Raw genomic sequence first — 21,316 nt, 5'->3', positions numbered from 1 at the left:
CAGAAATTGCCCAGTTGATGTTACTGAGCATCAATACTTTCTACTCGAATAGAGCTCTTTCTGAGGGAGCTTATTTCAAATTCATCAGATGCTCTGGACAAAATCATGATATGAAAGCTTGACAGATCCCAGTAAACTAGACTCTGGGAAACAGCTGCACATTAATCTCACTCCAGACAAGTAAGATCAAACCCTCACTATTGTGGGTACCAAAATAGGAATGACCAAGGATGATTTGATCAATATCCTTGGTGCTATCACCAAGTCTGGGACCAAAGCATTCATGGAGGCTTTTTAGGCTGGTGCGAAGCCTCCCTGTGACTGACCAGTTTGGTGTCAAGTTTTATTCTGCCTATTTGGTTGCTGAAAGTGGTCTTTATCACCAAACACATTGAGCAGTATGCCTAGAGCCTTCTGTAGAAGGACCATCTGGTTAGAACTGACACAGGCAAACCTATGGGCTGTAGAAGAAAGATTATTCTGTATCTGAAAGAAGACCAAACCAAGTCCTTGGAGGAAAGAAGAATAAAGGAGATCATGAAGAAACACTCTCAGGGACTTCCCTGGTGGTCCAGTGGTTAAGACTTCACACGTCCACTGTAGGGGGCACAGGTTCGATCCCTGGTCAGGGAACTAAGATCCTACATGCCTACATGTCTCAGGGCACAGCCAAAAAAAAAAGAAACTCTCAATTTATTGGCCATCCCATGACTCTTTTTGTGGAGAAGGAACGTGATCAAGAAGTTAGTGATGGCTGAAATGTTGCTTAACTGTGAGTGGGAAGATGCTGGACTGGATGGAGGCCCTGTCCCATGGTGGGCAGGGGGTCAGGGGAGGACTGGACGCAGCAGCCAGCTGCACCGCGGGGAGAGCCTCAGAAGCTGCCACACATGGCACTTTCCGCTGTGGGCTTTCTTCACTCCCTGAACCGCCTTTGACCCTTCATGGCACCAGTGGGAACACCACTGCTGACCCCAACCTGCCCTCCTGCACCCACAATCCCTTCCAGATCATCCGGAGCCCCTAGAGTTCCCTTGGGTGGAGGTCGCACCCACCACATGGGAACCACATCTTCACCTCACCGGATCCTTTCACACAGAGGCCCAGGGAACATGGAGATGGTGCAGGCCCCGCGCCCATGACGCCACCAGCTGTGTGACACTGGGCACGTTTTGCTTGACCTGCAAGAGCTGTGATTCCCTACCTGGGAAATGGGGACCACAGCACCTGCCTCCTGGGGCTGTGCCGCAGGCCTGAGGGGACGAGGCTAGGAGCTGTAAAGCGTGGCCAGCTGGATGTCATTTGAAGAAAAGAAAAGCAAGTCTCTTAGGACAGCCACACAGCTGAGGTTGGTTATTTCACTTTATTTAGCAAACCGTCACACTATGGGCCCCACCAAACTGCTCCTCCAGCCTCCCACAAGGGTCTGCCTTGGAAAGAAGCTCAGAGGGTGAACAGGAAGGCCCAGGCTCCCCAGCTGGCCTCCTCTTCTGTCACACACACCACACAGCACAGAACAAGATCACTGCTCATGTCCTCAGATGCCCACCCCAGTGTGGTCTGGGGGCCTCCAGTGTTCAACAGCCACCTGCGGGTGTCTCGACCCAGCACCAGGCACAGACCTCCTGCTCCTGAGAGGCTGGCATAGGGCAAGGGCCTCTGCACCCAGCTGTGGGGATGTCAAACCCTTTTCCCCAGCCCTGAAGCCTGTCCCCACTGGGCAAGAAGCAAAATGTACGAAAATACTTCTTTAATTATTTCTTTGAAATGGTTAAGAAATAAGGTCATCTTATTTTTCTTTTATAATCCTAGTTAAAAAAAAAAGTTCACATTAGCGCCAGGGCCCTTCCCCAAATCGAGCGCCCGCTGCTCAGTAGAAACGCTTGTTCCGCTCCTGCCTCTTCTGAAACACCACGGCCCCCACCACAGCACACACGATGATGCCCAGGAGGGCGCAGAGCAGCAGCAGGAACACCCGCCACCCCGTCAGGGGCCCGCTGCGGAAGTTCCCCGTCGGGTCGTCCACGTTGTCTGAGGGAGGAGAGAGGGGGGAATGAGAGGCCGGACAGGCTCCCAGGAGATGGGGGAGCAGGGCGACAGCCCGTTTAGGCCCCCACACCCACCCTAGAGGCGTCAGCTGTGGCCTGCTCACACCGCACCAGTGAGGGGCAGGGGCATGCACAGAGATTGTCCAACCTCACTGGGACCAAGGTTCCCAGGGATCAAGGCTCCCAGGGATCCAGGCTGAGGTGCTTTCTGCTACAAGAAACTGGTGAACACTGGACTCCTGGGGTCTCCTTGACAGCCTGAGTCTGCCTGAGACGGGCCCAGGACCTGCTTTCACAAGCCCACTCCCAGCCCAATGCAGTGGTCTGAGGTCCCCATCTGAAGAAACACAGCCCTGGCCACAGGCTGCCCTCAATCACATCTGGATGCGTTCGGTTTCTCCCAGGGCCCCGACCCCCAACCCCCATCCTTCTGCTTTGACCCTCTACCCCAATGGGTCCACCCAACTGAAAACGAGTTAACCCCTGCTTGGCCAGCTGCATGGGGTTGCTGGGTGGGCTAGAGCAGATGATGTGTCCGAAAACCCTCGGCAGCAGAAAGCCTTCAACCAAAGGTCGCAAAACTGGTCTATGGCAGGATTTGTTTGGCCCCCAAAACATTTAAAAGCAACTTGAATCTTAGAAAAGTGAGATGTCACATAAAATGTTGGGTTCCACTGGTGCTCTATCACCCGCTGGGCCCACATGCACAACTTTGGAGCCCCTGGGATAGATTTCGCCACACACACACAGGGGCCTCACTTCCCGCACGAGAACCCTTGCTCCATGAGGACGAAGTGGTGGCTGACTAGTACTCTGGGAAGAACTCAGGCTTGGGGTTTTGCCAAAACTCAAGTTCACATCTTGCCTTTTTACCTCTTTCTAGCTGAGGAAACCTGAGGATCAGCTCTCCCAGCAGTCACAGGACCTACTTCCACGCTGTTCACTGAGGCCGCGCACTGAGGTATCAGAGTGCCCCACGCACCACCCACAACAACAAACAGCCCCTCTGGCTTCACTGGCCGTTATCCCAGCACTGAGTGCAGGAGGATGCAGACACCAGGTGCCCACACACCTGCTCATGAGCACTATTTGCTGATCCAAGGGCCTGGCTGGACCAGGGAAGGGCAGATGGACCCCGGGCACTTGCCCGAGCCGGCCCAGGCCCCACCGGGAGGGGTTGCAAGTGCATACCTTTGGGCGACTTGAGCAAGTTGACGCTGGGCTCGATCTTGGTCCAGTCAATGTTCTCCTCGTCAGGCGTGTGCTCCACCATCAGCTGGAACAGCTTCATGGAGATGATGTCATGATTGTCTGCAGGATGAGAGTTAGCTTCTAAGGGGCCTGAAGACGCTTCGGCGCACGTGGCCCAACGACCACCCCCACCACCACATAAAGTGGCCAGGTTCCCTGGGGAGAACCCAGTAGCCCCCAGCAGGCAGCATTCCAGGGGCTGGAACACCTCCAGAACTCAGCAACAAGAAACCTGGAAGGAGGCAGAGCAGACAGGAAAAAGTAGGAGTTTTACAATCAAAATCATTGGGTCTAATCCTGGCTCTGCTGTCCTCTTTGAGGCTCAGTTTCCTCATTTGTAAATGCAGGTGGTAATCTCCATCTTGCATGGTTATCAAGGCATATAAATGAGAAAGTACAGACAAGGCACAGGCGTATTGCTTGCAGATAGTATGTCTTTGAAAACAGAACCAGATAAGGACCCACACATTGTTCTATGACTGGTTGAGAAGCCTGATCCTCCCAAGGGCAGGCAGCCCCCAGACATTCCTGTCACAGAGACCCAAATACAGAATGCGGACAAACGACTTGGCAGCCAGCTGAAAGCTCAGCCAGACACACAGTCAAGCGACTGTACCTGAGGAGACTTGAGAAAGGCCTGGGTCCAACTAGTATGGGCAGGAGAGAACCTCTAAATGACACTGACAATAACTGATCAACCCATTTTTGAGATGGGGAGGTTGAGGCTCCGAACCAAGACAAGGGTCCCGGTCAAGGACCTGACTCCAGCTATCAGCTCAGCTAACTGACTAGAATTTGAGGAAAGGTCCAGAAAAGGGAGAGCCTAAAGAGCAAGGACCCCCGTGGCCGGATTGGGCAGAGCCCAGCCATACCTGACACCAGTATGCACAGCCCCTGGAAGCCCAGGGACAAGCATGGACTCTGGAGTCAGGCATCAGGTAGGTCCCATCTGAGCTCTGCCGTTCCCTGGGTGCATGAACTTGACAAGATCCCTTCAACTCCCAAATGCCCAATGGTCCCAGGTGTATAAAATGGGAAAGAGACGGCTACCTATCTAAGAACACACCACGTGCCTTTATGCATGCGATGCCTGACGGGAGGCTGGCGTGCACAACCCTCCAACTAATGGTCGGACACTACTGTGTGCATGGCTCCCTCCATTGCCCTTCCCGGGGCCTCTCTAAACAACCTTAGAGAATATCCACCTGCCACAGATCTGGCTCTGTTCCCAGAACCTTCTCATGACACCTGCTGAAACACTGTCAGATGGAATTCCAAGTAACCCAGAGGAGGGCTGTAGTGAATCCACAGATGGAACAAGACGGGCCATGAGCTGGTAATTACTGAAGCTGGTTAACAGCAACAAGGGGCTTATTAGACCACCTCCCCTCTTATGGGTATTTAGTGGAATTTCCACATTAAAAACTTTAAAACAAACCCCCCCCTCCGCCCCGCAAAATAGACACTGGGACAGGGTGGACCCAGGTATTTGCACGGTGAAGGGCAGGCTCCTGAACGGTGCTGGCTCACAGGCCCTGGAAACATCTGTCCTGACAATAAACAAGCCTCTGACTAGTTCTCCACACTGCTTCCTAGCTCTGGTAGGCAGGAGCCAGCCCCAGGCTTGGTGCCTCCCAAGGGCCTTGAGAAGGGACTAAGGACCAAGGCCAAAGGCCACCATCAAGTGCCACCCAGGCCTGGTGGCCCCAAGAGGCCTGTGTAGGCAGGCAGCATCCCAATGCTTACAGCATGCACCGTGGGCCAAACAAGACAGAGCCCTGACTCTGTGGAGCTTACAATTCAGTGAGGGGGACACAGATAATGAAATAAATTACATGGCAGATTCCAGGATGGTTAAGTGCTATGAAGAAAAATAAAGCTAGGAAAGGTGATGGGAAGTGTGCAGGGGACTGGGATGTGTGTATGCGACTTTAAATGAGGGAATCAGGGACAGTCCCACTGAGGAAGTGACATCTGGGCAAGACCTGGAGAAGCCAAGGGAGAGATGCAAGCACAAAGGCCCAAGGCAGGAGGGCAGGGGTGGGTCTGAAGAGCGGCTAGGGGCAGTGTCACCAGGGAGCAGGGAGGATGAGCCAGAGGGAAGGGGGTGGGAAGGCGGCACACAGGCTTGGCAGTGTGCCGCTGGGAGGGAGGTGGGAGGAGCAGCTCTGCTGCTGTGCTGGGAGAAACTGTTGGGGCTGGCGTGGGAAGAGGGACCCCCGGGAAGCTCCTGTGGTTGTCCGAGTGAGGGAGGATGGTGGCCCGGACGTGCCAGCAGTAGAGGAAGGGAGAAAAGTGGTCTGAGGCAGGGTGAAGACAAAGCCAGCAGGACCAGCCAACGGATGAGAGGTGACGTGTGAGAGAAAATGCAGAGACCAGAATGATACCAAGGTGTTTTGACCTGAGCAACTACAAGGACAGAGGTTCGTTTCTATCTCTGGCTGTGGGTGTGTGAAGGCTGAGAGGCCTGCTTGGCACCAGGCGGAGATGCTGAGCAGGATGCTGGTGACACAGGTCTGGAGATGGAAATCTGGGGGTCCACTGCATCCAGATTCAAAGCACCCCAGCCCCTAGAGGACAGAGAGAGATGGCGGTGAGGGACTGCTCATGGATATGGGAAAAGGAGGAAGAAAACCAGGCAAGCGTGGAATCAAATGAAGGAAGGTCAGAAGGAAAGGGACTGGCTGTGTCACAAGCTCCCAAAGTACCAGGGAAGGTCAGACTGAGACTTCACACCTCGCTCAGCCCACACACTCACCAGACAGGTCGCCGGTGCCGGCTGAGGCTCCAAAGTAGTAGCCAGTGGGCAGGCGCACGCCCGTGATGTCAATGCAGTTCTTCCACTCGTTCTTGTCCTCCAGGTCAGTCATCACCTGCGGCCGACCAGCAGGTCAAGGGCAGCCTGGGGCCGGCCTGCCCACCTTCCCGAGACCCCCCAGAGCCGCCCCTCCCGCCCGCTCACCGTCAGGCGACCCCGGGAGTAGCGCACGGCCAGGAAGGTGTCGTGATCGCGGTTGCGGAAGTCAGCCGTGCAGCCTGCCAGCTCGGTCCAGCGGCCATCCTTGCTGTGGTCGTAGGACAGGGAGCCATTGTTCACCATCACGGAGATGTACGGAAACACACGCTGAAACAAGACACGGGTTACTCTGAGGCCAGCCCAGCCCAGCCCGTGGGAGGCCGCAGGGCACCCACCACCCTGATCCCTGGAGGCTCCTCTCATGCAGGGACCAGGGAGAAGTCCCGTTCTGCTCTGCAGGAGAGCAGGGGCCTACCTCTGTGGTCTCATCATTGGGATACGTGTCCAGGAAGATGGCTAAGCCATGGAAGTTGTCTTTGCTTCCAAACACAGGCCCTGGAATTAGAAGGAGATGCTCCTGTAACGGGAGAAACTGGAGTTGTCCCATGGATACCTGAAGGACAAAGTAATGCCAGCATGGGTGGGTTAATCTGTGGTCATTCTCCCAGGAAAGAGAAGGGATCTTTAAGTGGGGGTGGGGTGGGGGACTGGAGGGTGGTCTCAGGGGTGTGGCAGAGAGGACTCAAGTTTGAAGCCTGAACTGTGAAGGAACAGCACCTGCCTATGTGCTCTGAGGTGTCAGGTGACAAGGGGATACCCAACCTGTGAAAAACAGGTGGCCATTACAGTAAGAACCATCCCTTAACCCTTCTGTCCAAGGCCAGACAGCAAACATTTTAGGCTTTGTGGGCTACAGATGGTCTCTGTCACACAGTCTTCCTTGTTTTATCCTTTTTAAAATGGTAGAGGGACTTCCCTGGTGGTCCAGTGGGTAAGACTCCGTGCTCTCAATGCAGGGGGCCCAGGTTCGATCCCTGGTTGGGGAACTAGAACCTGCATGCATGCCACAACTAAGAAGTCTACATGCTGCAACTAAAGATCCCCCGTGCTGCAACTAAGACCTGGCACAGCCTAAATAAATAAATAAAATAAAATAAAATAAAATAAAATGGTAGAATGGTAAAACCATTATTAGCTGGTGTAGAACACCAGGCCACAATGGGGCACAGAGTTGAGCCACAGGGTCATCTTCTAAAAGGACGCTCCCTTCAGTTGCCCCCAGGTCCCAGGTTTCCTCAAAGAGGAGCAGCAGCGCCCTAACAAGGGGTGCAGAGTGGAGGATCCTTGGCCACAGATGCACAGGTCCCACCTGTGCGAGCGCCACCCTACCTGGCACCAGGCGGTCCCGGGTATACCACAAGGCAATGCCATCACCATGGAGATTCTTCTTCCCTGCGCCATGGACTTTGAAGTGAACGTGCATCTCCCAGTCCTTGAGGAAGCAAGGCTAGAGGGAGAGCAGAGAGGGCTGTTCAGAGCTCCCCAGCTTGTCTGCCAGATGGAGGTGACCGGGCACAGACCCTGCACCGAGATGACACTCAGAACAGGGCCAGGCAGCAGGGTCATGAGTGTCACTGACCAACAGACCCCCCAGCATTCTCAGCAGGGAGAAAGGGGCTGCTGGGCCTCCCAGGTCGGGAGTGGGAGGCCACAGAGTATCCCAAGGCTGCTGAGGCAGCTTTTTAACAGAATGAGGGAGTTCCATAAGCACTTACAGTTCAAGATCAAGATATTAAAGATACTAAAAGAGGAAAGATAAGTTGCAAAACAGTATCAGCACTATGCGCTCATTTTTGAAAAAGAAATTAGCATATGTGTAGAGAAAGAAGGAACTGAAAGAAATATGAACCAACATTAATGAAAGCTAACTCTGGGAGGGGAATGTCTACTTTCTATGTCTGAATCTTCTGTATTGAACATATTACTTCTGTAATTAGAAAAAACTCAAATGAAAAATAAAAACCCTATGTCCCATTGTGGGTGATCTGGCTTGTGCATCACTGATTTACCAGATTCACTGTTCTGGGCCTGGGCACCAGGAGCCCAGGTGAGGAGACCTGGCCCCTCAGAACAAAGGGTTTGCAGGCACCTGCACTACAGCCTGACACAGTGTGAAGTCAGCCCTCCCAGTTCTTGACAGTTCATTGGCTCTGGGAGACCCTGAAGATTCTGGAGGGGGCAACTGTGAGGTGATAAGAACCAGGTCTCAAGGACATATGGGCACGGAATCTAAGTCCAAGACCTGCTGAGGCGATGGAAGGCCTGGTGAACCAGTCTTGCTTTGGACTGAGACGACAAAAACTGCAACTGAAAAGTAAGAATGAATGAGAAAGGCCTCCCAGGGATTGTAGCTCAGCTATGAGTCCTCACAATCCCTGAAATTAGACTAAACAGACGCACCCAAGCCTCACATTTCAGCAAAAAAAATCTTGCAAACACAGGGGCTTCCCTGGTGGCGCAGTGGTTAAGAATCCGCCTGCCAATGCAGGGGACACGGGTTCAAGCCCTGGTCCGGGAAGATCCCACGTGTCACGGAGCAACTAAGCCTGTGCGCCACAACTACTGAGCCTGTGCTCTAGAGCCCACAAGCCACAACCACTGAGCCCGTGAGCCACAACTACTGAAGTCCACGCACCTAGCCCGTGCTCCGCAACAAGAGAAGCCACCGCAATGAGAAGCCTGCGCACTGCAACAAAGAGTAGCCCCCGCTCGCCCGTAACTAAAGAAAGCCCGCACACAGCAACAAAGACCCAATGCAGCCAAAAATAAATAAATAAATTCATTAAAAAAAAGAAAAAAGTTATCTTTCATTCTTCAGGGAGAAGAAAAGTGATCCGGATCCAGACGTAAAGTCAGAGATTCACGAAGGAATGAAGAACAATGACTAAAGTAGATATGAGACTAAAAATCTAAATAAATATTTGACTGCATAAAACAATAATGCTTTGTGTGATTTAAAACAGAAAGATTAATAACAACGGGGTAAAAAGAGTTAAAGTGCTCTAAAAGCCTTGCATTGTCCTGGAAGGAGTTAGAAGTACGCGTTATCATTAGACTTTGGTAAAACATGTGTGCTTTAAACTCCAGAGAAACCATTAAAATATTGGGAAATAAGCACAGAACTTTCAACCTAATAGAAGAGGAAAAGTGTAATAAAAATTAGCCAACCCAAAAGAAGCCAAGACCCAAGAGAAGAATGAACAGAGAACAGTCAGTACAAACAGAAAGTGAATAGTAAGATGGCAGATTAAACCCAAATAAACGTATCAGTAATCTTACTAAATGTAGATAGACTAAATGCTGGTAAGGGTACACATGATCTCCCTGTATTATTTTTCCTTCTTCTTTTTTTTAATGAAGTACAGTTCATATACAATATTAGTTTCATGTGCACCACACAGGGATTGATATTTATATACATTACGAATTGATCACCACAATAAGTCTAGTAACTATCTGTCACCATAGAAAGTTACTGTAATATTACTGACCACATTCCCTGTGCTGTACATTACATCCCCATGACTTATCTTAATCTCTGTATTTTTTCTTACAACTGCATGTGAATCTACAATTATCTCAAAATAAAAAGTTTAATTTTAAAAATAAATAACAGATCAAAGACTTAAACTTAAGAGCTAAATCTACAAAACTCTTTAGAAAAAACAATGGGGGAAAATCTTCACAACACCAGATTTAGCAATAATTTTCTAGATATTACACCAAAGCACAGACAACAAAAAAATCAAATTGGACTTCATCAAAATTAAAACCTTTTACACGTCAAAGAACAGGAAGAGAATGAAAAGACAATCCACAGACTGAGAGAATATATTTCCAAATCATATATAATGTCCAGAATATATAGAAAACTCCTGAAACTCAACAAAAAACCCAATTCAAAAATGGGCAAAGGACTTGGATACACATTTTTTCATAGAAGAATATATACAAATGGCTAATAAGCACATGAAAAGATGCTCAACATCATTAGTCATTAGAGAAATGCAAATCAAAACCACAAGATACCACTCTACACCCATTCAGATGGGTATCATCAAAAAACTGGAAAGGGTCAGACTGAGACTTCAGTCTGACCATTCACTAAATCAGGGGGTGGCGCAGTGGTTGAGAGTCTGCCTGCCAATGGAGGGGACGCAGGTTCGAGACCTGGTCTGGGAGGATCCCACATGCCACAGGGCAAATGGGCCCGTGAGCCACAACTGCTAAGCCTGTGCGTCTGGAGCCTGTGCTCCACAAAAAGAGAGGCCGCGACAGTGAGAGGCCCGCGCACCGCGATGAAGAGTGGCCTCTGCTTGCCGCAACTAGAGAAAGCCCTCGCACAAAAACGAAGACCCAACACAGCCAAAAATAAATAAATAAATAAATTTTTTTTAAAAAAGGAAAATAAGTATTGTAAAGATGTGGAGAAATTGGAACCCTGATGCACTGCTGGTGAGAATGTAAAATGGTGTGGTTGCTATGGAAAACAGTTTGGTGGTCCTCAAAAAGTTAAACAAAGAGTTACCATATGACCCAGCAATTCCATTTCCTAGTTATTTACCAAAAAAAAAGTGAAAACAACCATCTACGTCCACCCATGTACATAGCAACACTGTTCACAATAGCCAAAAGGTGGAAACCACCCAGTGTCCACCAACAGATGAATGGATAAACAAAATGTGGTGTGCGCGCGCGCGCGCGCGCGCGTGCGCGCACACACACACACACAATGTTATTTAGCCATAAAAAGGAATGAAGTACTAACACATGCTACAACATGGATGAACCTTGCAGATATTATGCTAAGTGAAATAAGCCAGATATAGACAAATATATTATGATTCCATTTATGTGAGATACCTAGAAGAGTCAAATTCAGAAACAGAAAGTAGAATAGTGGTTACCAGGGGCTGTGGGGAGGCAGGGAACGGGGAGTTAGTGTTTAATGAGTACAGTTTCAGTTTGGGATGATGAAAAAGTTCTGGAGATAGATGGTGGTGATGGTTGCACAACAAGGTCAATGTACTTAATGTCACTAAACTGTACACTTGAAAGCGGTTAAGGGACTTCCCTGGTGGCGCAGTGGTTAAGAATCCGTCTGCCAATGCAGGGGACACAGGTTCAAGCCCTGGTCCGGGAAGATCCCACATACTGCGGAGCAACTAAGCCCGTGCACCACAACTACTGAGCCTGAGCTCTAGAGCCCGTGAGCCACAACTACTGAGGCTGCGTGCCACAAATACTGAAGCCCGCGAGCTGTAACTACTGAAGCCTGCACACTACAACTACTGAAGCCCACATGCCTAGAGCCTGTGCACCACAAGAGAAGCCACGGCAATGAGAAACCTGCGCACCACAATGAAGAGTAGCCCCTGCTCGCCGAGAAAGCCCTGCACAGCAACAACGACCCAATGCCGCCAAAAATAAATAAATAAATTTTTTTAAATTATAAAAAGAAAAGTGGTTAAGATGGTAACTTTTATGTCATTCTATGTTACAATAAAAATATTTTGAGAAATTTTATTTTCTTTTTCATGCAGATACATATTTACAGTAATCAAAGTATTTACATTTTTTACAGTATTTACATTTTTTTAAATATTGAAGATTGATTTACAATGTTAATTTCTGCTGTCCAGCAAAGTGACTCAGTTATACAGATATATATATTCTTTTTCATATTATTTTCCATTATGGGTTATCATAGGATATTAAATATAGTTCCCTGTGCTGTACAGTAGGACTTTGTCATTTATCCATCCTATATATAATAGTTTGCATCTGCTAATCCCAAACTCCCAATCCTTCCCTCCCCCACCCTCTTCCCCCTTGGCAACCACAAGTCTGTTCTCTATATCGGTGAGTCTCTTTCTGTTTCATAAATATGTTCATTTGTGTCATATTTTAGATTCTACATATAATTGATGTATTTGTTTTTCTCTGTCTGACTTGCTTCACTTAGTATGATCATCTCTAGGTCCATCCATGTTGCTGCAAATGGCATTACTTCCTTCTTTTTTGTAGCTGAGTAATATTCCATTCTATATCCACATCCTTATCCATTCATCTGTCGATGGACATTTAGGTTGTTTCTGTCTCTTGGCTATTGTAAATAGTACTGCAATGAACACTGGAGTGCATGTATCTTTTCAAATTAGAGTTTTATCTGGATATATGCCCAGGAATGGGATTGCCAGATCACATGGAAAATCTATTTTTAGTTTTTTGAGGAATCTCTATACTGGCTGCACCAATTTACATGCCCACCAACAGTGTAAGAGGGTTCCCTTTTCTCCACACCCTCTCCAGCATTTATTATTTGTAGACTTTTTAATGATGGCCATTCTGACCGGTGTGAGGTGGTACCTCACTGCAGTTTTGATTTGCATTTCTCTAATAATCAGAGATGATGAGCATCTTTTCATGTGCCTATTGGCCATCTGTATGTCTTCTTTGGAGAAATGTCTATTTAGGTTTTCTGCTCTTTTTTTTTTTCGCGGTACGCAGGCCTCTCACTGTTGCGGCCTCTCCCGTTGTGGAGCACAGGCTCTGGACGCGCAGGCTCAGCGGCCACGGCTCACAGGCCTAGCCACTCCGTGGCATGTGGGATCTTCCCAGACCGGGGCACAAACCCACGTCCCCTACATTGGCAGGTGGACTCTCAATCACTGCGCCACCAGGGAAGCCCTCTGCTCATTTTTTGATTGGGTTGGGTTTTTTTTTTGTTATGGAATTGTATGAGCTGTTTGTATATTTTGGAAATTAAGCCCTTGTCGGTCGCATCATTTGCAAATACTTTCTCCCAGTCCATAGGTTTCTTTTCATTTTGTTTATGGTTTCCTTTGCTGTGCAAAAGCTTATAAGTTTGACCAGGTCCCATCTGTTTATTTTTGCTTTTAGTTCTATTGCCTTGGGAGACTGACCTAAGGAAATATTGGTAGGATTTATGTCAGAGAATGTTTTGCCTATGTTCTCTTCTAGGAATTTTATGGTGTCATGTCTTATATTTAAGTCTTTAAGCCATTTTGAGTTTATTTTTGCACATGGTGTGAGGGTGTGTTCTAACTTCATTGATTGCAGCTGTACTGCAGCTGTCTAACTTTCCCAACACCACTTGCTGAAGAGACTGTCTTTTCGCCATTGTATATTCTTGCATCCTTTGTGGTGACCATTACATTTAAAAAAACTGTCCCAATGCCATTGAGTATCGTACTGAAGACAATGGTTTAAAATATTAAAGTATTTAAAAGTAAAAAACAATAAAAGGTTAAATGGTAAATTTTATGTTATTGTATTTTACCACAATAAAAATAAATGAATAACTGTCCAAAAGCCTAATTTTATGCTGTTTACAGGAGACAACTCTAAAACATAAGGAAGTGGGAAAAAGAAAAGGATAGAAAAAGATATTGCATGCAAAAACTAAGCAAAAGCAAGCTTGTGCAGCTATGCCAATAACAAAGTTTAGAAGGGGACTCTTCTTAAGAACAAAAGACTCCATTTTTCAGGAAAATTTTGGTCTCAAAATATATAAAGCAGAAACTGACAGACTACAAAGATAAAGACAAATCCATACACAGGCATTTTAATACACCTCTCCTAATAACTGATAAAAACAAGCAAAAATGTCAGAAAGATAGAGATTTGAACCCAATCAGCAAACATGACCTAAGGATCTAAATGGCACATTTCACTCAAGCAGTAAAGAATCCACATCCTTCAGAAACACACATGGAATGTTTCCCCAAAATCCTGATCATTCGAAGGACCATTTGCAAGTCTCAACAGACCTCCAAGGATTGAAATCACAGAACCTGTTCCTTGACCACGATGAAATTAAACTAGGTATCAATAACTTAAAAAATAAAGATAACTAGAAAAGCCCTCATGTATTTGAAAAAACTTAAAAACATATCTCACATACACAAAAGTCAGCCTAGAAACTAAGATTTCAAATGGGCTCTTTGGTGCCCAGGAGTTTTCTATGCCTGGGAACAATGCACTGAGAATAAGACTCCAAGCTGGTGGGAGGTGTGCCTCTGAGAAGGGCAACGATGCACTGGAAGGTGGGAAAGGAAAACCTCCCCTCCTGTCCCTGGCATGTTTGCAGGGAGATCAGTTTCAGGAAAGAGTACACATGGAAGTTGAGGACCTAGAAGACCTAGACCTAGACCTAGACCTCCAAGACTATCCCGGCCTTAAAAAGTCTCTGTGTACTGCAGGTAAGACTGCAGAACATCAGACAGAATACTGTGATACAGACAATATAAAGAAGGATTTTAAGCAGATGAGGTACGGGCTAGAACTGATGTAGAAGTTGCTTTTGAGGGCAGAACATGACATGGCCATGGTTTTCCATCCTGGCCGCACAGCTGAGTCACATGGGGAGCTCAGAAATCTTAATGCCCTGGCCCTCCCCCAGGCCAACTAAATCAGAATCAATCATTGGCGGTCACAGACCATTTTACAGTTAGGTAGTTTCTGTGTCTTGGCTTGCAATAAAGTGAAAGGCAGACCTAATCCTTTTTTTTTTAATTGGAGTATAGTTGCTTTACAATGTTGTGTTAGTTTCTGCTGTATAGCAAAGTGAATCAATTATACGTATACATATATCCACTCTTTTTTGGATTTCCTTCCCATTTAGGTCACCATAGACCACGGAGTAGAGTTCCCTGTGCTATACAGTAGGTTCTCATTAGTTATCTATTTTATATTATCTATAGTAGTGCATATATGTCAATCCCAATCTCCCATAAGTTTGTTCTCTACATCTGTGACTCTATTTCTGCTTTGCAAATAAGTTCATCTGTACCATTTTTCTAGATTCCACATATAAGCAATATTATACGATATTTGTTTTTCTCTTTCTGACTTACTTCACTCTGTATGACAGTCTCTAGGTCTATCCACATCAAGGCAGAGCTAACCTAACAGTCAGCTGATACATTGTTAAAATTTTTGATGAAAGATCACTACATGATTTAGGGTTTATAAACCAAAGAAGTTCAAAACACTGAGTGACCCTGCTATAACAAAACTCCCTGCATCTCCATCTACTATTTAAGCAAACACAAGTTCTCAGCATTCACACAGGTAAGAACAAAAAGCAGAAGTCACGCTAAAGCTTCTCATTCTGACAATGACATCCATCCAAACAGGGGTGGGGAGATGACAGCTGGATGAGATGCATTTCAATAAATGTTTACTTTGTGTAATAATTATTCAAAAATTGTGTAATTGGGTAAGGCATTTCTTTTGATCAATTGTATACCAATGATAATTATAATAATCCCAAAGAAAATATTAAAACTTAATTTCAAGGTCCCAACAAGGTTAAAAGCTTAAATTATTACACTTATTTTATTTGCAGAGGTACATGATAGGCTAATCAGTAAAATTTTCAAGCATTAAATATACTGCATTAAGTTAAAATTCTGTGTGGGAAATGAAATGAAAATACAAGTTCAATTTTTAAAAATGATGTACAATTTGGGCTTATTCAAGTGGATCTCAAAAGGGAACCCTCCTGCACTGTTGGTGGGAATGTAAATTATACAGCCACTATGGAGAACAGTATGGAGGTTCTTTAACAAACTAAAAATAGAATTACCACATGACCCAGCAATCCCACTACTGGGCATATACCCAGAGAAAACCATAATTCAAAAAGACATATGCACCCCAATGTTCATTGCAGCACTATTTACAGTAGTCAGGACACGGAAGCAATCTAAGTGTCCATTGACAGATGAATGGATAAAGATGTGGCACATATATACAATGGAATATTATTCAGCCATAAAAAGGAACGAAATCGAGTTATTTGTAATGAGGTGGATGGACCTAGAGTCTGTCATACAGAGTGAAATAAGTCAGAAAGAGAAAAACAAATACCGTATGCTAACACATATATACGGAATCTAAAAAAACAGTACTGATGAACCTAGTGGCAGGGCAGGAATAAAGACACAGATGTAGAGAATGGACTTGAGGACACAGGGCGGGAAGGGGAAGCTGGGAGGAAGTGAGAGAGTAGCATTGACATATATACACTACCATGTAAAATGGACGGCTAATGGAAAGCTGCTGCCCAGCACAGGGAGACCAGCTCGGTGCTTTGTGACAACCTAGGGGGCGGGATAGGGAGGGTGGGAGGGAGGCTCAAGAGGGAGGGGATATGGGGATATATGTATACATATAGCTGATTCACTTTCTTATACAGCAGCAACTAACAACATTGTAAAGCAATTATACTCCAATAAAGATACCAAAAATAAATAAATAAATAAAAGAGTGGATCTCAAATTGCAATATTTAGATTCCACTGAACAGGAGGCGGGGGAAGAAAGACAGCACAATTATATTCCAGACTGAAAAACTTGATGAAGGCAAGTACAGAATTCTCTCAGCCTGTGACACTGCCAACCACCAACTACCTCCAACCATAATTAAGTTACTTGGGACTGAACCAATTTCTAGCAGTTCCAGCACTATTTGTACCTCATTTAAAAAAAAAAATTTTGTAATGTTATGCTGAACTCACTTCCTTGAAAAATATAAGGCTACATTATAATTTTTAAAAGTTACCAGAAAACATGGGGACTTCCCTGGCGGTCTAGTGGCTGGGACACCACGCTTCCACTGCAGGAGGCCCGGGTTCGATCCCTGGTTGGGGAACTAACATCCTGCATGCCGCACAGTGAGGCCAAAAGAAAAAGTTATCTGAAAATACATGGGACCTAATTAAACTTAAAAGCTTTTGCACAGCAAAGGAAACCATAAACAAAACAAAAAGACAATCCACAGAATGGGAGAAAACATTTGCAAACAAAGCAATGGACAAGGGATTAATCTCCAAAGTATACAAATAGATCACGCAGCTCAATATCAAAAACAAACAATACAATCAAAAAATGGGCAGAAGATCTAAATAGACGATTCTCCAAAGAAGACATACAGATGGCCAAGATGCACATGAAAAGCTGCTCAACATCACTGATTATTAGAGAAGTGCACATCAACACTAGAATGAGGGGGTGGCTGAGCAGGCAGGCAGGCGGCTAGGTGGGTGGCAGCAGCCTCTGGGCAGTAGAGGGGGCTCTGGGGTGGCACCACGGGCAAGGGTAGAGGGGCAAGTTGGCCACCACCGCTGCCGGGGGTGGGGTTGGGGAGGAGAGCCACTTCCGGGTAGGGAGCAGGTAGGAGAAGGAAAGGCAGGCAGCCGCTCGGCTGCGGCACTCTTTAAATTTTTTGGGGTGCCGCAGAGGCGACCCCTGGAGCTGATGTTCCTGATCCCCAGGGTGACAACGGCCGCTGCCTAACCTGGAAAGAAGAATGCCAGCTCCTGAGCAGGCCTCATTGGTGGAGGAGAGGCAACCACAGACCCATCAGGAAGCTGCCTCCACTGGCCCAGGCATGGAACCCGAGACCACAGCCACCACTATTCTAGCTTCCATGAAGGAGCAGATAACCCTGCATGTTGAAGAAAGTTGGAAACCTATCATGATTTTTGTTATGTAATTCCTTGATGGCCTCAGATGACTTCAAAATTTTATCTTTTGGCAAAGAATAGTATTCTGAATGGATGTTTTGTTGGAGAAAGCAAAAGGGGTTCTGGTTTCTCGAGAAAGAAGAAACCTACTTCTGCTCAAGGGCTACCTCTTTTGTGAAGCCATGTTCACCCCAGCCTGAAGTCAACAAGTCAACTCTCTCCTGATCTTCTTTGGCACTTTTTACCACTGCTCTCTTATCATATGCTCCTTTGAATGATGATATAATAAAAAGCTACCTAAGGATAAAAAAAAAACAAAAAAAACTACAATGAGGTATCACCTCACACCAGTCAGAATGGCCATCATCAGAAAGTCTACAGGGACTTCCCTGGTGGCGCAGTGGTTAAGACTCCATGATCCCAATGCAGGGGGCCCAGATTCAATCACTGGTCAGGGGAACTAGATCCCACATGCATGCCGCAACTAACAGTTCTCATGCCACAACTAAAAGACCCAGCGCAACCAAATAAATAACTATTAAAAAAAAAAGTCTATAAACAATAAATGCTGGAGAGGGTGTGGAGAAAAGGAAACTCTCCTACACTGTTGGTGGGAATGCAAACTGGTACAACCACTATGGAGAACAGTATGCAGGTTCCTTAAAAAACTAAAAATAGAACTACCATATGATCCAGCAATCCCACTACTGGGCATATACCCAGACAAAACTCTAATTTGAAAAGATACATGCACCCCAATGTTCACTGAAGCACTATTTAAAATAGTGAAGACATGGTAGCAACCTAGATGTCCACTGACATGGATAAAGAAAATGTGGTACATATATACAATGGAATATTACTCAGCCATAAAAAAGAATGAAATAATGCCATTTGCAGCAACATGGATAGACCTAGAGATTACCACACTAAGTGAAGTAAGTCAGACAGAGAAAGACAAACATCATATGATATCACTTCTATGTGAAATGTAAAAAAAAAAAAAAAAGATACAAATGAACTTATTTACAAAACAGAAACAGACTCACAGACTTTGAAAACAAGCTTATGGTTACCAAAGGGGAAACGTGGGGGAGGGATAAATTAGGAGTTTGGGATTAACAAATACACACTACTGTATATAAAATAAACAACAAGGACCTACTGTATAGCACAGGGGACTCTACTTAATATTCTGTAATAACCTCTATGGGAAAAGAATCTGAAAAAAGAATGTATATATGTATATGTATAAATGAATCACTTTGCTGTACACCTAAAACTAACACAACATTGTAAATCAACTATATTCTAATATAAAATAAAATTTTTTAAAAAATTTATATGACAGAAAAATGTGACAGAATGTGACTCCGGGGGAAATAGTTAATGAAGTACTCTCTGAGTGGGTGGCACTCGAGCTGAGACTTAACAGATAAGAAGAAACCAAGCAAGCATGAAGAGACTGGAGACAGTGTCCCAGACAGAGGTAACAAGTGCAAAGGTCCTGAGGCAAGAAGGCAGCCAGAGAGGCTGGAACAAAATTAACAGAGCGAATGACTGGAAATGTCAGGCACTAGAGGCCGGACTGTGCAGACATAATGCATGTTTGTCCCTTCACAGGAGACCCCAGGCTCTGAGGATCAGAGTGAAAGCTAAACAAAGTATCCCCAGATGCCCCTAGCTGGAAGGAGAGGTGGAGCTGAGGTAACAGGCAGATGAGGCAACACAAGGACAGTGTGGGCTCTCAGAACTAAATGGGGACGTCATCCAGAAGGGACCAAAGAGCAGAGTAACAAAGAAAACTAGGACACTCGCCAACAGCTTAGGCCATGGGAACGGTTGGGATCAGGCAGGCTGAGGAAGGAGTACATTCTGCCCCCAATTATTCCCCTTTCACCCCTTTCCTGACCTTCCTTGGTGTGGAGTCTGTGCAGCAGCTGATCTTGGCCACTGCTTATATATGACACACCAGTGACACCTGAGGCTCCCTAACCTCTACAGCAAAGGTCACAGAAACTAAACTGCCCATGAGTCCACTGATGACTAGACCCTCAATCAAGCACTAAGGAAGGGGACTGAGTCTGCAAGTATTTCTAAGGGGTTCCTCCACTGTCCAGGCTGGGTCAAGTGTAGCAAATGAATTGCTGGGCTTGGAAATGAGACAGATCAGAGTTTAAACGTTGTTTATGCCATTCGCTGTCTGTTAGCTCTGCAAAAACTCAGGATAGCCATCTACATCAGTCTGTTTGAGAATTAAGTGCGATAAGGCACGTTGAAGTCAGTGCCTAACACACAAAAAATACCCAATGAAGACCCCACTCGTTCCACTTATCCCACTAATGAGAGGGTTCAGTTCAGGCAGATGACAGCCCCACTACTTACTGGCTATGTGATTTTGGGGAAGGCACTTTCAACTCTGAGTCTTAGCTTCTTAGTCAGTGAAACAGAGATAACATCAGTTACTTCACATGGCTTTTGAAGGAACGAAGTAAGAAGAGTGTACGAAATGTCAAGCACAGCTCCTTACACATGGTTACTTCAATTGTCATTACCTGTTATTACTGGCGGGTGTGACCAAGATGGGGAAGGGGACGGAGGAGGGAAGGGCGGCATTCAAACTAAGCTCAGGTCTAGGCTGCTGACTGCAGTGGCTTACTTAATGCTCTGCCTAGCCTCTTGGGAACCACTCACCAGGTGGTTCCAGATAGAGCCCTCTTTGCTGCGCTCGTCAGGGGTCAGACGCACGTACTGGCTCGTGAGCATTGTGCTGCCTTGGAAGTCCCAGAGGAGCGTGGAGCTGGAACCGACCCCTGTGGGCAGAGACACGGGCACAGACAGGTGCGTAAAAGGCCAGGCCAGGACTCGCTTTGCCAGAGGCAGAGAACCCACATAACTGCTCTGACCAGGATAAAGAGCACCCCTTCCCCAACCCCATCCAGCCTCGCCCTCACCCTGAACTCATTCCCGCCCCAGGCCTCACCGTGGTAGGGCTTGATAAGCGAATGCTCCCGTTTGAGGTGTTCACTGTTGCCGTCAGTTATATCGGCAGCCACCGGCCCCAGAAACAGGAGAAAAAGTAGAAGTGTAGTGGGGCCAGGGCCGGGGCCGGGAAGCCCAGGCCTCCCCGGGCATCGCCGGCCCCAGCCCCAGCGCCAAGCCCAGCCTGCCGCCGCCACCGCCGCCGCCGCCGCCATTCTCCGTTCCTCTCGACCACTTCCGTCTTAGGACTTCCGCCTTCCGGGTGTTCCATCTAATAGCCTCCGGCCGGAAGCCCTCCAACCCTAGTGTCACCTGGGAACTGCCAGCAAAAGTAAAGCCTCGCTGCCGTGAAGACGGCGGCTGTATTTGCTGAGCAGCCTCCCATCCTGGTCGAGTGCCTTGGCGGCTGCGAGGCACCTGTCAGCCAGCCTCAGCAGGGGGTTCTTATGAGCGACAAGAGCAGCAACCAATCATGGAACAGCACTTTCGGCTTGTGGGCCAACGGGGAGCAGAGGGATGATTTGTGTCGGCGGGCAGCGCGAGGGTCGTCTGTGAAGTGGGGCATGCTGGAACTTGTAGTTTTCATGGGCCGCTCGCGCGGGCTGGGAAGACGAAGCCTAGAACTCTCTTGGCCTCTGGCCACTGGTGGCGTCCCTGGAGTAACCTTTCCCAGTCCAAGCAGAA

The 21,316-nt window shown here is 46.9% G+C and overlaps 1 protein-coding gene across 1 annotated transcript; it reads right to left on the bottom strand.

Moving 5' to 3' along the window:
- Positions 1-1,348: 1,348 nt before the first annotated feature.
- LMAN2 (lectin, mannose binding 2) lies at positions 1,349-21,019 on the bottom strand. Its single transcript, XM_060008295.1, has 8 exons — positions 20,634-21,019; positions 20,345-20,463; positions 7,486-7,603; positions 6,572-6,651; positions 6,262-6,423; positions 6,058-6,172; positions 3,240-3,359; positions 1,349-2,031 (listed from the first exon to the last, which is right to left on the bottom strand). The coding sequence occupies exons 1-8, from the start codon at positions 20,845-20,847 to the stop codon at positions 1,871-1,873; spliced, it is 1,089 nt and encodes a 362-aa protein (XP_059864278.1). The 5' UTR covers positions 20,848-21,019; the 3' UTR covers positions 1,349-1,870.
- Positions 21,020-21,316: the final 297 nt, after the last annotated feature.

Source organism: Delphinus delphis, chromosome 3, assembly GCF_949987515.2.
Source record: "Delphinus delphis chromosome 3, mDelDel1.2, whole genome shotgun sequence".
Lineage (NCBI taxonomy): Eukaryota > Metazoa > Chordata > Mammalia > Artiodactyla > Delphinidae > Delphinus > Delphinus delphis.
Note: the sequence above shows the minus strand (reverse complement) of the source record. Positions and strands in the feature narration are given on the sequence as shown.